Source organism: Scyliorhinus canicula, chromosome 2 (genome assembly GCF_902713615.1).
Source record: "Scyliorhinus canicula chromosome 2, sScyCan1.1, whole genome shotgun sequence".
NCBI lineage: Eukaryota > Metazoa > Chordata > Chondrichthyes > Carcharhiniformes > Scyliorhinidae > Scyliorhinus > Scyliorhinus canicula.
The window spans coordinates 190,835,683-190,852,358 of record NC_052147.1 but is presented as its reverse complement, the minus strand read 5'-3'; the positions used below and the strand labels follow the sequence as shown (position 1 = coordinate 190,852,358).

Below are 16,676 nucleotides of genomic sequence, written 5' to 3'. Positions count from 1 at the left end.
AGAAAATGTTAACATTTCAGGTCAGTGCAAACAAGTTGTCTCTATTGTTCTGCCTAAAAATGCCACCCGGCCTGTTGATGTTATTGTTGGTTCATTGAGAATTAGTCTGGTTGCTACCATTTAAATGTTGTCAATAATAGGTCTGGGAACTGATAATGTGATTCTCAGCATCTGGAGCATGGAAATTCATCAAATACTATTGGACACTGAGATCTACCAATTATGCATCGAATAATGATGTGGCGATGCTGGCATTGGACTGGGCTGAGCACAGTAAGAAGTCTTACAACACCGGGTTAAAGTCCAACAGGTTTGTTTCAAACACGAGCTTTCGGAGCACTGCTGAGGAAGGATCAGTGCTCTGAAAGCTAGTGTTTGAAACAAACATGTTGGACTTTAACCTGGTGTTGTAAGACTTCTTACTGTGCATAGAATAATATAATGAATAATAGAATCATAGAATTTACAGTGCAGAAGGAGCCCATTCATCCCATCGAGTCTGCACCAGCCCTTGGAAAATGCACCCCACTTAAGCCCAGGCTTCCACCCTATCCCTGTAACCCCAGTAACCCGATCTAACTAAGGAAAAATTTAGTGTGGCCTATCAACCTAACCCGCACATTTTTGGACTGTGGGAGGAAACCAGAGCACCTGGAGGAAGCCCACGCAGACAAGGGGAGGAAGTGCAAACTCCACAGTCATCCGACGCCAAAATTGAACCCAGGACCCTGGAGCTGTGAAGCAGCAGTGCTAACCACTGTGACACCGTGCTGCCCAATAGAAGGGGAAATTCCTGTTTCAGAGGCAAGGAGCCTATAATTGAGCCTCTTTTCAAGATTGTCTGGTGTCTGCGTTCATAAGTAAGTTCAGTAGAGTAGTTCAGAGGCACGGAGACATGTGAGTGCGCTGAGGCATTGGGTCTTATGAAATGGCGGAAAGGCTATGATTCTCCAGGCATTGGAATCCTGGCTTCAGTTGAATTTTACTCATTATCTAGAGATCCACCAGGTGCTGAAGAAAGATTAGCTGCTTCCTATAAAGAGTGAACGATTACTGGGAAGAGGATGCATTACTCTCACTCGCCCCTGAGCAGCTGGATCAAAAGCAACATTCTCACAGGTTCAGGAGATGTTGCCTGCCCATGTTCTTAATCAAAAAATATGGTGTGACGCAAGGCGGGAACGAAAGAGGCAAAGCAAAAAGTTTAGAAAAAAGCAATCAAAATAATTGAGTTCCGCCATAATACTAAGTTTATAAAATACGTATCATTTGCAGAAAACAACAGATAGCTTGTCCCCCAAAGAAAAGGTCAAAAGGTTGTCTCCTAGACGGCCTGCAATTTTAATCCACTAATCTTAGTTGGGTGGTTCTGGTCAGTTCTTAGCCGAGCTGCGAGCGCTATATGAAAATGGAGTGTTCAGTCACAGGGGAGTACGGGAGAGGGTGTTGACGGATTTTCAACAGCACATCATAGTTGAAACTCACCTAATGCCCGTTGATCAAAGCTGGTTGTGATAGTGACACACCAAAAAAAAATCTGCACCCCTGTTTTGTAGCTGACAGGTGATTTGCAAAGGGACGGCGATGTTAGAAACATATATTTAGGCGCCACAACCTCATTGGAAAATGCACTTTAATTCTCTTAATTAGCCTTACTGTTAATGGCCTTTGAGGATGAGCTTTCAGTCTGTTTGAACCCTTACCTTAGGAGCCGAAATTCTTAAGTGGTGGGAACTAAATCACCACAATTCATTGGTAATATAGTAATGTCATTGTTTTCCTGGCAAGAATGCTAAATCTCACCCGTTCGTTTCCTGCTGGTCTTTTGAGTGAGAGATCAATAGGGGGAAGAGGCGCGGTTAAAGCTGATCTGAGCTCTGTTATACTCTCCTCAATAATCCTACACTTTGTATTGTGCCTTGACAAATTCAAAAGGTCCACTGTTGTGCCTTCTGCCTTCGCCCACATTACAAATAATTTATTGTTTTATTTCCCTCAATGTTGAAGTACAGACCAAACAGGGAATTTCGTAAAAAAATATTTTTTTCTCTAATGTAAAATAGAAATGATTAAAAATAACTTTACTATAAAAAGGCTGCAACAAAGGTTTATGAAAGCTATATGTCCAGCAGTATGATAAATATCTCCAGAAATTAGGCTAAATAGGTGTCTCATAAGCAACAAAGTCATGAATCAAACTCGAATTTATAGTCTATTCAGTGTTGTTTACAATGCATAATGGTGTAAAGGTTCTGCTGAAAGCATTTTCAGTGCCTGTCAACTGGGGGTTGAGTGTTTTATACTTTCTAATATCCATGAAAATAAAACAGAACTGTTTTTCATTGTGAATGTGTGGTGCGCTGTTGTATTGACGCTCAGGGTGTCAATGCTTCTAAGCAGGAATCAATCTTACCCTGAAATATTGTGTCTGTGTTTGTGGTGCAGAGTTTGTACTGTTCTGGTGCGTTGCTCAGTAAAAAGCGTGAAGTTTTTTTTTCTCCAATAAAACTGGGAATTTGCGGATTAATTTTGCCTTTACAATTGCACAGGGAAAAAAAATATCTGCATGCTTATTGGAACGATGAAACAATTAAATATCAGGGGAACTATAACAAGGCATGACTGGGAACAGCAAATTGTTACAATGAGTATTTTATTTCTGATATTGGTGTGTGTAGAAGATGGCTAAAATTGTAGTCCAGAACAGAAAACAAATGATGCCAACCAATCGTAGAACACAACCACAATCGGTTCGGATTACGGCGAATTGGTTTAAATGTAAAATCGAATTACTCAGGCCTAATTCAGCTCATAAACTGAGTTGTGTTAAATTAAGTCTGTCGGCTTTTCACCGTACACCAAAATCAATGATGGTGCCTTGTGCTATCTTAATTAAATGTTATCCTGTAATGCACTGTGTACACACGGTAACTGGGTTCTTATCCCAAGCAAATTATTGTCAACGATTAACTATACTGTTCGCCCTGGGAATTGTACTTTGAATAAACTGCAAATGTACAAGTGGATTTAGCTCTGTAGGACAAATGAGTTGTTTGCCTTTATATTTAATCAAAGCAGTCGGTAACACAAGGAGTCCTGTATCTGCACACCGCCCCCACCACCACTAACCCCCCCCCCATCTCCCCATCCCCAAATGCTCGTTGGCTCAAATTCAAAGTTGCTCAAATAATGTTGTTGAGTCTTAGCTGCTTCAGCAGATAGCTTCACTGGTGTGTTATTGAGCAAATGGGGGAAACAAAACATTTGTTTTGTCTTATTGAATTATGTATTTTTTAATTAAAAGGTCGGCATGGAGCTTTTTACAGCCTCATATATTTTAGCTGGTAATTAAAAGGAGAATATGGGTCAAAGGTAACGGGCAAATAATTTGAAAGAAAAAGTAAATACTAATTTAAAATAGTTATGCATGATTTTTTCCATGTTTGATAACATTCCGGATTGGAAACTGCAAGCCACAAGATTGGAAGTGTTAGTAACTGAACTAACTTGTTTTGGACACATTGAGCACACTGAAATTAAATGCTATAATTTACAAAGGTAGGTTTGGAGGTTACAAATAAAGCAGAGCGGAGTCACTGGTTAAAACGCCAACGTGTTTCTGTATTTGCAAATCTGTAGTGAATTCACTTGTTCAGTACAATACCAAGTCAAATGATTTTCAAAGAATTATTTATTTAATATTTCATAAAACATAACATTTTAAAACTAATGTAAATGCAAGCATTGCTCCTTATCTTTCTATCACACAATCATCTTGCAGTTCGTACATTTTCTCTGTTGCTAATTGTAGATATAATTGGATAAGGCTGATTAAACAAGCGACCAAATAACATTGGTATGTTTATATCCAGTGTTTGTTTTACAAGTGCTGTTGGTCTTGCCTATTTGCCCATATCATGGCCTTAAACTGAGCAATTGTATGGCATCATCAAATCTGACATGCAACAATTCTGTTTGGGGGGGGGGGGGGGGGAGCTAGACAATCTTGGCCTTGAGACATCAACTGGACCAGAACATTCTGATCCTTACACACTCCAGACCCTTGTTCAGACATTCTTTCAATGAAATATGTGACCACAGTCTCAGGGTTGCGTAACCTAGAAACGCAATAAATGTGTACCGTCGGATTAATAGCAGCTCGTCAAATTCACTCCCCAGCCTATTCTGAGGCAGTCTTCACAAACGAGGACAGTGCAGGAATTCGATGCTGCTTTCTTTCTTACAACACTAATAATCGTGCAAAAAGGACAAAAAAAGACAAAAGTTATAGAATAGCTAAATTTCATAGTCGTTATGAGGACATACGTGCAATAGTGCAATTTCCTTGTACCGCTCCAAGAATGCAGACTTTTCTATTTATATTGTCCCGAGGACTTTCCGTGCAAAACAAAAATGTTTACTGACGTGCTGGCTTTGCATTCCTGTTTCTGTTCCTCTGCTTCGACGCGACTGCTGTGTCTCTAGGCTGGAGGCGCTTCTCTCTGTTTGGTTGGCCGCTTCGGCCCTTCCTCCTATCCTGGCGGAGCTTCTGGTCCCAGTTCTGAGATTCACAAAATATCACCTTAATTCACACGCCACTCACTTCGCCTTTACACATGCGAAATTAGAAACTCAATCAGAATGAGATTTTCAAAACTTTCTCATCACGCCTCTCCAATTCTTATTCTAACCTTAAGCGATCTGTGCATCTGTGGAGCGAGAACAAAGCTAACGTTTCGATGACACTTTTGACACTGGATGACACTTTTTCAAAGCTGGAGAGAACTGGAAATGGGGTCAGATTTATACTTTTAAAATTATATATACTATATAAATCTGACCCTATTTCCAGTTCTCTCCAGCTTTGAGTCATCCAGACTCGAAACATGATTGGTTTCCTCCGGGTGCTCCGGTTTCCTCCCCCAGTCCAAAGATGTGCGGGTTAGGTGGATTGGCCATACTAAATTGCCCGTAGTGTCCTAAAAAGTAAGGTTAAGGGGGGGGGGGGGGGGGGGGGGGGGGCTTGTTGGGTTATGGGTATAGGGTGGATATGTGGGTTTGAGTAGGGTGATCATGGCTCGGCACAACATTGAGGGCCGAAGGGCCTGTTCTGTGCTGTACTGTTCTATGTTCTATGAGCTCCCTTTTCTCTCCACAGATGCTGTCAGACCTGTTGAGATTGTCCAGTATTTTCTTCAAATTTAGTTTTAGTTTCAAATTCCAGCCTCCGCAGTAATTTGCTTTTATTATCATAACCTTTCTTTGAATTAACAAAACAACAACAATCAAGATAATTAGACGGTATTAAAGCGTGCCTGTAGCGACAGCAGGAACCGCTGGGGCGAGTGAGCAGGTCAGGCACACATGTTTGGAGATAGGGACAGAGTGAAGGATTCTGTGGATTCTGTCTCGCTGCACCGATGTTGTCCCAGCTGCTGGGTATCTCCAGCGTTTCCTGTGTAAAAATGTCAGATTTCCAGAAAGTTTTGGGGGGGGGGGGGGTTCTTTTTTTTTACCTTGATTCTTTTTCCAAGTCGATCTTTCCATTTCACAGCTATGGAACCCTCCACCAAAAGTAACCTGGGCAGAGAGGGAGCAGAAAGAAGGCATTAGGCCTGAGCAGCGGGTTGTCAGCTCTGGGCAGTCGGTGTGACCGCGCCTCTATAGTATGTGTACCTCGCCCTCTCCTCATCCTCGTAGCCCAGGATTACATACTCCTCGTTCGTCTTGATTTCGGGACACAGGCAGGCCGAGCTCGTGTGAAGAGTCACCGTTTCCTTGGGGATATTCACCAGGGAAGATTTCAGAACATCTTTCACCTCCACTGTGGTGGCCACGTCGTGACATTTATTCCTCACTTCTTTCACTTTGGCGCGGATGACTGGACGAGGTTCCCAATGTATAGAACAACATAAAAAATAAGGTTTACTTGCGCGCAGAGAACACAGTACACTGATACAACCTCAACAATTATGAGGGGGAAGTGGGTGTTTGGGACATGTTTCACCATTCTATCCTGCATGCGGTGCTTTCATGCAGAAAGCTCCATGTCGCGCCTGTGAAGCTCTGTCCATACAAGAAGCCCAGAGTTATTGCCCAGCTGACTGAATGTTGTAGCAGGGTCAGGCATGGTTCTGATGTTATCTCTTCCACCCTCCCACAGTCTCACCAGCAATAAAGCGAGGCGTTTACATAGTCACAAATGAAAATAATCTACCTCAAATAGTATGTATCCAATAATGTTATTCCAACATGCCAGTGGAGTTTGTGTTTTAATATATCCGATGGCATCATCCCTCGTGTGAATAGTGATCTTATTAATTCACATCACACTTTGTTTTAAATGAATAAAACGCGGATGACCCATTTGTCAAAAATTCTATATTTTTCTCTAGACGGTAGTAAACATAGTTTCCGAACAATCTCCCTCATGGATGCTAAACCCAAACCAACTCCATTCGGATCGATAAAGGAACTCGACTCAAGGTCAAACAAGCTACAGACGCCTCATGTGTTACCTGTTATCACAAAGAAAACTAAATGGGACACTTACCGTAATTGTAGTTATTCTTCAGGTAAACTTTCTGAGTGAGTTTCACTGCTGGGCATTTGCAGCTGTCTGAAGAGGAAGCAGAGATATGAGGTGAGCTTTCTCTGAAGTGTTTTCGGGCAGCAGACTGCTGTAGTTAGCAGCAGCTAGACTAGCAATCCAGAGGCGCTATTCTTGCTGTAGTTAGCAGTAACTAGACTAGCAATCCAGAGGCGCTATTCTTGCTGTAGTTAGCAGTAACTAGACTAGCAATCCAGAGGCTCTAACTACTCTTGCAGTAGTCAGCAGTAACTAGACTAGCAATCAGAGGCGCTACTCTTGCTGTAGTTAGCAGTAACTAGACTAGCAATCCAGAGGCTCTAACTACTCTTGCTGTAGTTAGCAGTAACTAGACTATCAATCCAGAGGCTCTAACTACTCTTGCTGTAGTTAGCAGTAACTAGACTAGCAATCCAGGGGCGCTACTCTTGCTATAGTTAGCAGTAACTAGACAAGCAATCCAGAGGCTCAAGCTACTCTTGCTGTAGTTAGCAGTAACTAGACTAGCAATCCAGGGGCGCTACTCTTGCTGTAGTTAGCAGTAACTAGACAAGCAATCCAGAGGCTCAGGCTACTCTTGCTGTGGTTAGCAGTAACTAGACTAGCAATCCAGAGGCACTAACTACTCTTACTGTAGTTAGCAGTAACTAAACTAGCAATCCAGTGGCTCTAACTACTCCTGCAGTAGTTAGCAGTAACTAGACTAACAATCCAGAGGCTCTAACTACTCTTGCTGTAGTTATCAGTAACGAGACTTGCAATCCAGAGGCTCTAACTACTCACAATGTAGTTAGCAATAACTGCACTAGCAATCCAGAAGCTCTAACTACTCTTGCTGTAGTTAGCAGTAACTAGACTAGCAGTCCAGAGGATCTAACTACTCTTGCTGTAGTTAGCAGTAACTAGACTAGCAATCCAGGGGCACTACTCTTGCTGTAGTTAGCAGTAACTAGACGAGCAATCCAGAGGCTCAGATTGCTCTTGCTGTAGTTAGCAGTAACTAGACTAGCAATTCAGGGGCGCTACTCTTGCTGTAGTTAGCAGTAACTAGACTAGCAATCCATGGGCGCTACTCTTGCTGTAGCTAGCAGTAACTAGACGAGCAATCCAGAGGCTCAGTCTACTCTTGCTGTAGTTATCAGTAACTAGACTAGCAATCCAGAGGCTCTAACTACTCCTGCTGTAGTTAGCAGTAGCTAGACTAGCAATCCAGTGGCTCTAACTACTCTTGCAGTAGTTAGAAGTAACTAGACTAGCAATCCAGAGGCTTTAACTACTCTTGCTGTAGTTATCAGTAACGAGACTTGCAATCCAGAGGCTCTAACTACTGACAATGTAGTTAGCAGTAACTACACTAGCAATCCAGAAGCTCTAACTAATCTTGCTGTAGTTAGCAGTAACTAGACTAGCAATCCAGAGGATCTAACTACTCTTGCTGTAGTTAGCAGTAACTAGACTAGCAATCCAGGGACACTACTCTTGCTGTAGTTAGCAGTAACAAGACTAGCAATCCAGAGGCTCAGGCTGCTCTTGTAGTTAGCACTAACTAGACTATCAATCCAGATGCTCTAAGTACTGTTGATGCAGTTAGCAGTAACTGCACTAGCAATCCAGAAGCTCTAACTACTCTTGCTGTAGTTAGCAGTAACTAGACTATGAATCCAGAGGCTCTAACTACTCTTGCTGTAGTTAGCAGTATCTAGACTAGCAATCCAGGGGTGCTACTCTTGCTGTAGTTAGCAGTAACTAGACAAGCAATCCAGAAACTCAGGCTACTCTTGCTGTAGTTAGCAGTAACTAGACTAGCAATCCAGGGGTGCTACTCTTGCTGTAGTTAGCAGTAACTAGACAAGCAATCCAGAGGCTCAGGCTACTCTTGCTGTAGTTAGCAGTAACTAGACTAGCAATCCAGAGGCTCTAACTACTCCTGCTGTAGTTAGCAGTACCTAGACTAGCAATCCAGTGGCTCTAACTACTCTTGCAGTAGTTACCAGTAACTAGACTAACAATCCAGAGGCTTTAACTACTCTTGCTGTAGTTAGCAGTAACTAGACTAGCAATCCAGAGGCTCTAACTACTCTTGCTTTAGTTAGCAGTAACTAAACTAGCAATCCAGAAGCTCTAACTACTCTTGCTGTAGTTAGCAGTAACTAGACTAACAATTCATAGGTTCTAACTACTCTTGCTGTAGTTAGCAGTAACTAGACTAGCAATCCAGAGGCTCTAACTACTGTTACCGTAGTTAGCAGTAACTGCACTACCAATCCAGAAGCTCTAACTACTCTTGCTGTAGTTAGCAGTAACTAGACTTGCAACCCAGAGGCTCTACCTACTCTTGCTGTAGTTAGCAGTAACTAGACTATCAATCCAGAGGCTCTAACTACTCTTTCTGTAGTTAGCAGTAACTAGACTTGCAACCCAGAGGTTCTAACTACTCATCATGTAGTTAGCAGTAACTAGACTAGCAATCCAGAGGCTCTAACTACTCTTTCTGTAGTTAGCAGTAACTAGACTAGCAATCCAGAGGCTCTAACTACTCATGATGTAGCTAGCAGTAACTAGACTAGCAATCCAGAGGCTCTAACTACTCATAATGTAGTTAGCAGTAACTAGACTAGCAATGCAAAGGCTCTAACTACTCATGATGTAGTTAGCAGTAACTAGACTAGCAATCCAACAGATCAGACGACTGTTCCTGTAGGAAGCAGTAACCAGACTAGCAACCCAGAAGCTGAGACTACTGGAGTTATTAGTAGCTAAGGTATCAATCCAGAGGCCGAGAGTCCTGCTGCTGTAGTTACCAGTAGCTAGACTAGTAATCCAGAGGATCAGTTTACTGCTGCTGTAGTTACCAGTAACTATATTAGTAATCCAGAGGTGAAAAATCGTGCTGCTCCTGCAGTTACCAATAGCTAGACGAGCAATCCAGAAATGCAGACTAGCGCTGCTGTAGTTACCAGTAGCTAGACTAGCAAACCAGAGGCTCAGATTACTATTGCTGTAGTTACCAGTAACTATACTAGCAATCCAGAGGCTCAGACTAGTGCTACTGTAGTTACCAGTAGCTAGACTAACAATCCAGAGTCTTAGACTAGTGCTGCTGTAGTTACCAGTAGCTAGACTAGCAATCCAGAGTCTTAGACTAGTGCTACTGTAGTTACCAGTAGCTAGATTAGCTATCCAGAGGCTCAGACTAGTGTTGCGGTAGTAGCCAGTAGCTGGACTAGCAATCCAGAGCCTTAGACTAATGTTACTGTAGTTACCAGTAGCTAGACTAGCAAACCAGAGGCTCAGATTACTGTTGCTGTAGTTACCAGTAACTATACTAGCAATCCAGAGGCTCAGACTAGTGCTGCTGTAGTTTCCAGTAGCTGGACTAGCAATCCAGAGCCTTAGACTAGTGCTGCTGTAGTTACCAGGAGCTAGACTAGCAATCCAGAGCCTTAGACTAGTGCTGCTGTAGCTAACAGTAGCTAGACTAGCAATCCAGAGCCTTAGACTAGTGCTGCTGTAGTTACCAGTAGCTAGACTAGCAATCCAGAGGTTTAGACTAGTACTACTGTCGGTACCAGTAGATAGACTAGCTATCCAGAGGCTCAGACTAGTGTTGCTGTAGTTACCAGTAGCTAGTTTAGCAATCCAGAGTCTTAGACCAGTGCTGCTGTAGTTACCAGTAGCTACACTAGCAATCCCGAGTCTTAGACTAGTGTTGCTGTAGTTACCAGTAACTAGTTTAGCAGTCCAGAGGCACCGACGCCTGCTGCTGTAGTTACCACTATCCTCTATGGCGGCAAATCGACTCAGCGGCCAGTGCCGCAGTGGGTGAGAAATCAACACTGGCCCACAAAATTATTGTGTTTAACATCTTCATTAAATAGTGTGCATTCTGCCTGACCGAAAACTTTTATCATGAGCATCTAACGTCTGCTTTATTGAAATGCAGTAATGGTGAGAGTGGGTTTATCTATATTCTCACAGTAACTACACTGTGGTTGCACCTTCGGTGCCCACACACCCTTCGGTGCCCACACAGGTTCACCTGAGGAAGGAGGTGCGCTCCGAAAGCTCGTGTTTGAATCAAACCTGTTGGACTTTAACCTGGTGTTGTAAGACTTCTTACTGTGCTCACCCCAGTCCAACGCCGGCATCTCCACATCACACACCCCTCAGCAGACTACATCACACCGTTCACACTCCACTCTCAGAGCAACTCTCTCCTTTGGCCCCCGTCAAATAAACTAACCAGAGTTAGTGATTAAAGCAAACACTTAGTAACATTCCAAAACGTGTTGGATAGGTGGTCAATGTCCCTCTCCCAGACCAAATATTTTCCCGCCCCTCCCCAGGTTAAGGCATTATTTTCCCAATTGCCCTCTAATTCACACAGTCCCTCGCCGCTGACACCCATGTACAGCTCCTATCCTTGCTAGCTGCTTAGTTCTCACCCCTTCACAGAGGCACAGTGTGCTGCAGGCAGGAAACCATGATTTATTGGGAGGCCAGAATTTCCCAGTTCCAGCTTCGAGGCTGTTTCTGGAACAAAACAGCAGCGCCATGTACCAGCAACAGGACCAAGAAGAACATCAGTACATGGCAGCTTGGGCCAATAAACCTGCTATTGCACTGCTCCAGAGGCTGAAATGTGTTCACAGAAATAAAAGTGCATGCATTTCCATAAACATGTGTCTTCCTGGCACTATTGCTCGGGAAATGTCTTTAATGCTGTGGTGTCATTGAGCCCGGGGTGGATAGTGTTCCTTTCCTAAAGTAGCAGTATTGCAGGCCCCATCTGCCCCCGGCCTGTTTCCGTCCCTCCAGCCCGCGATCTAACATCATCTTAAATGGTAATACAGTGTTGTTTTAATCACTAATCGGCGGAAGTTTATTCCACGGCCGCACAATCCTCATTGGGAAAGGGTAGTGTAAATGGGAAAGGGTCCTGGATCTGTCAGACTGATAGTGGACACGGTGGGAAAAGGCGTGAGGGTTGGGCAATTCAGCTTCCACTTGATCAAGTTTCAGAGAAATCTAAAACAGACTCTCCTTGCTGACAGGAGAGGCAATCTCGGCGGTGCTACACTGTGCTGTTCGAAAGATACACTTGCTTCAAGTTTGTGAAGTGCGTTGAAGAATATCACCTCACCCCCATTTAGCATGGACTCAAAAAGCTGCAGCGCTGTGTGGAACATGTAACAATCCTGCACAGGTTCAGGCGAAGGTGCAGCTCCTTCTGTGCACATCTGGAGGGTGATATTCAGTAAAGGTGTGCATTACGATGGGGAACAATGTGATACGTGACACATCCGTTCCTCATATTGTATACTAGTCGAGCAAAGAATCCCTTTTGACCATGTTGGCAATGCTTGAAAAATAATTGTTCTTTGCAGAAATAAGGAGACACACTAAGCGCAGCTCTCTCGTTGATATTCCCCATTAGGGGAGAGGGGGTGTTCTCCCCGTTCCATAACCCAATGTGCGCTGTGCTGCCTGACGGCCCAGCGGGTTCAAAGTTCCGAAACGCCCTTTTCTGGGTCACTTACTTGATGCTCAGAGAATATGGAGCTTCCCACATCCCCGTCCTCCCCTGCCCAGCCATCAACTATCCATTACTTCCCCGCTGTTTTGTGCTCCTTCAATGGTGAAGGGCGCCGCGGAGTTTTAAAGATTCAAGGTATCTTTCATTATGCCAAGTGTACTTGGCAGCTCCAAGTCGTTGGTTGGGGATGTCTCGCCCCATCCACCAGCATGAGAATCATTAAACATTGGTTTGCAGGGAGAAACACCTTGGTTCCGCTGTAGTGCTCTTCAACTCCATTCATTAATTTATAATGTCACTCCCTATAGTATTTGTGAAATGACAATTACTATGACAGCTGAGGAGCTTTTTGTTTGAATGAAATGTCACACCTTTGGACATCCATGTGGACCAAGCGCGCCTTTAAGCATCAGCCTGCGGAGGGGATATTGTGCAGTTTCTTTACTGACAAACTCAATAGCATTTTAAAAATGACTTACCTCCTCCCAAGTTCCTGCAGTTATTAATGGAAGAATGGATGGAAAGATCTGGAACTGTTTCTTAAAAAAGACAAAAAATAGCTGAGTTACATTGTTATAATAAATTTGTGTCCAGCTTTTGATATTTACTGAGAAATTGATATACGGATAGGATGATCCAAACTTATGGGTGTATTTCTTTTTTTTTTAAATAGGATTTCGTTTCGTATTTTGTCCTAAACAAAACTAGCACCAGAGCCTATGCCCGCCCAGTCTCTGAGGGAAAGAGTTCAGAGAGGTCCTGGGCGCTAATTAAATGTAAATCTCCGCCAGCAATGGGCTTCTATTGTCTCCATGTAACATTTCCAACTCCCTCCGTCCCCAGCATCCTATGCCTTGCTGCTGTTTTGTTGTCTGCCCATGTGGAGAACACTGTGGCTCCATTCAATGTGCCTGCGCCAATAGAGCTGCCCTCTTAACTTTAACATGCACCGTTACAAGTTGCGGTAACCCTCAGAGCCGCTCAGCAGCTACCCCGCCAGGAGGGCTGAAAAGTTTCACAAATACTGGCAAATGCTTTGAAATCGCCATCCTGCTGCCGCCATGGAAAGATGTGAGAGGGAGACTCCCAGTGTACCGAATCCCTGGGTTTTCTCCCACAACTGGGAAGCGCATCCTTCTTGGAAGGCATGGGGATGTGCCGGAGAGCTGGCTTGCTGGAACCCCCGCCGTCCCTGAGCCCAGCCGCCGTCCCTGTGCCTCCGGCAGGGTCACACTCACCGGGGGCATCCACGGTCACGATGGCCTCGGGGGAGATGCACACCCCGCGGTCGTACACGGGGAAGTCCTCGCACGCCAGGTTCTCCGGCCAGCTGTGGTTGTACCTCCTCATGACGGGCTCGCAGCCGTCCCGCGCTCTCTCGCACACCGACTTGCAGGGTTTGATGGGCTCGTGCTGGAAGTCGATGGTGCAGATGGGCGCGTACATGGCACACAGGAAGAAGAGCAACACCGGGCTGCAGTTGATGCCCACCAGCCCCTCGTACTGCTCGATGGCCAGCACGGCGTTATCCTGGGTGCTGTGGTGCAGATGGTTCGGCATCTTGGTCATGTTCCAGGGCATTGGTCTGCACATGGGGATCCGGATGGGCTCACAGGCTGCAGCCTCTGCCAGGCGAAGTGGAGACACACTTGCCATCCACAGCAGCACGGAGGAGACTCCAAGGTGAAGCATGGTGCAGTCCGCGCTGTCTCCCTCTCACTCACCACGGCTGCCTACCTCTCTCGGTGCCCCTGGGCACTGCTGCCTGTGCAGGGCGAGTGCAGAGCTGGGAACGCGAGCCTTGCCTTTCCCGGCGCTGGCAGCTTTTTGCAGATCTCACAAGCTCCCTGTCGCTCCCCTTCCCGCTCCAAACTGAACAAGGCTCGAAGTTTTAAAAAAATCCTTGACCAAACAGTGCGCCCTCCTTCCCTCAAAGCAGGCTGTTAATGTGTGTCTTTAACATCACTCTAACTCCCCCAACAGCAGCCGGGTGGCGCGATGCTCTCTCCAACCCATCTGAGATGACTGAAGTGACTGCAAGGTCGGCAGTTTATGATTTTAATCGCCAATAAAATATGTTCCTCCTGCTTTATGGGCGTGTTCAGAGTGTCTCTTTTCCAGGCAGTGACTAGTTTCTCAGGTCCAGATCCCCGCCAGGCTTCCTGGCTGCTTAATGAATGCCACTTCACAGAATGAACATTCAATCAGGTTTAAAGTGCTGAGCTTGCGGGAAAGTACAACACACACATACACACATACAGAGTGCTGCAGCAATTCATGCTGGTATTTCCTGAAAAGAATTAGTTCGCAGAAACGCTCCGGGCTCAAACAAAAAAGAACACCATCTAAAAGCACAAAAAAAGCAAGGACTAAACTCGCGGCTATTTTAAAAGATGATGACTTCTCCTGTCTGCAACTTGATTCTTAACCAGAACTTCCCACGCCGCTTGTCCCGCACAGTGAGTGAATATTTGTAGGTTGGCAACTCTCATCAAGGCAACATGAAAATGAAGATATTTAGAACGGATTGATTGGGAGGGACCAATTATCACATAGTTACCAGGATGGAATCCGTTTATAAAATAGAAAATCAGAATCACTGACAACAGAATGGCGCGTTTCCAATATTACTGCCCACCTTTGCAGCATTGTGCTGTCTGCAGTATCAGCTGATGCACCCTCCAAATGAGCTCCTTGACTGGAAGGGGGTACAAAGTTCTCGCCAACATGTGTAAATGCACTCCCGCTCTTGCTTAGCAAGACCTAAGAGCAGCAGCAAGAGTACAGACCACTGGGAACAATCCCAAAGCCATCAGTGTATTTCTATTACTTACCTTTTTCTGCTCTGCTCGATTTCCTTTCAATTTCACCGCGTGAAACACAAGGTAGCCCAGCAAAATTGAGTTTTCATGGAAAACAATGCGTTTTGCTACAATATGTAAGCGCCCTCCATAATGGCTGCATTTTGTTACCCAGACTCCGTTTTTACATTGTTAAAATGTAATCCTGTGGCGTTACATATCTATGAGATGACACAATTGAGATTAGACTTGTGTGGGTGGTGTAATGCTTATATAATTTGCTCTGGTAACTGGCCTTCTGACGGGACTCACAAACCTTTAGCAGGTCTGGCATTATTAACATTGTAAATGATATATCATTCCTGCTGAACCATTGCTGTCTAATTGCAACTTCCCGCGCACTCAAAGGGCGGCATTGGCTTAAGGATCCACAAACCAAACTATCCACAGTATAAGTACCAGGACATAGAACTAAAATAACAATTGTTGACGAAAGTTTTTTAAAGGGGCGTTTGGCATATTGACAAGTGGCCTAATACTCTTTGCAATTCAATTTAGAATAATTCGAAAGAACTCAAGCAACATAAAAAAATCCTCAAGTCAATTCCTCAGATGTACAATTTACAGGTATCTAAATATCGAGACATACATTAATCAGCTTTAACCCATTGCGGGTGAACGGGTTCAGCTGAAGCCTAATGTTTCGCAATAGCATTGTGAGGACATCCGCATGTGAGAGCGCGGTATAGGTTAATTATTTTCTTCACTGATTTAGTACTCTAGATGAGGTAGCCTGCAAATACATACTCTGCCACTTCCCCTCACATCCACTGCTGCTTCGTGGTAAATTCTTTGAGAAATCCCTGGAGGTTCTGCTTCAGTGAAGGAGAAAATGTGTTGTTGGGAGGCAGAAATGGCCCCACTTAGTTGGCACGTTTTGCTTGCTCGAAGGGCCTGTTCAAATCCACGGAAGCACACCTCCGAGCTTGTCATAGAGCGGCCCTGTTAGCAGCAGATATGGACAAGTTCATAGCCCACACTATCGCATTCTTCCATCCACCAACAGCTGTAAGGCATTAATTTAGGAGGAAGTGGGTATTGGCATAACTGCTGTTTGAACAGTGCCTTTGCCATTAGTCTTAATATTAGCAGGAAAATAGCAGCCTTGTCTTAGCATTAAGTGAGCAGAAATATTAGCCTTCTCCAATATCTGTCAGGCAGCTCAAAGATGATTCTTGTTCAATTATTATTCTATCTGAAATGATCACCACATCTCTGCTCCCAATGGAAAAGTTCCTGTCACCCGTTTACTGAAATGTTCAGTCATGTCAAATGGCTAACTTCGAAACAGAGAGTTGTCGTTTCGGATTTGAAAAGCCCTTCAGAAAATTTGATTGAATGCGTTATATTTGCTTTGCCAACCGGACGGCCATATTTTCACAACTGCAAGTTTGTTTGCTTCCTTTGCCTTCCACCTCTCCCCTTAATTCTTTCGTTCTCGAACTAGTTATTTTTATATCAATTTCTTTGATTTTGATTGTTTTATTACACTGTGGCCATCTTGCGATCCTTCCTTTTTTCACTGTCGAGTTCTGTGTGTGTGTTATACAGAAGGGATGGCAATTCTGGGAAACTGAACACTTCACATTGTGAGGATTAAGAATTTCAGGGTAACAGCACAGCCAACATAGACCAAGTAAACGTACTTTACTCTGTCTTATAATATTGTACCATAACCATAGACACAGTC

General features: G+C 44.2%; 1 protein-coding gene across 2 annotated transcripts; it reads right to left on the bottom strand.

Moving 5' to 3' along the window:
• Window positions 1-3,673: 3,673 nt before the first annotated feature.
• Window positions 3,674-14,341, bottom strand: frzb (frizzled related protein). Of its 2 annotated transcripts, none has more exons than XM_038789234.1 (6): window positions 13,364-14,341; window positions 12,605-12,658; window positions 6,554-6,619; window positions 5,677-5,881; window positions 5,517-5,580; window positions 3,674-4,561 (listed from the first exon to the last, which is right to left on the bottom strand). In XM_038789234.1, the coding sequence occupies exons 1-6, from the start codon at window positions 13,815-13,817 to the stop codon at window positions 4,418-4,420; spliced, it is 987 nt and encodes a 328-aa protein (XP_038645162.1). In that variant the 5' UTR covers window positions 13,818-14,341; the 3' UTR covers window positions 3,674-4,417. The 2 variants fall into 2 exon arrangements, with proteins under 2 accessions (XP_038645162.1, XP_038645161.1); XM_038789233.1 differs by having other exon boundaries at window positions 12,605-12,664; window positions 13,364-14,322.
• Window positions 14,342-16,676: the final 2,335 nt, after the last annotated feature.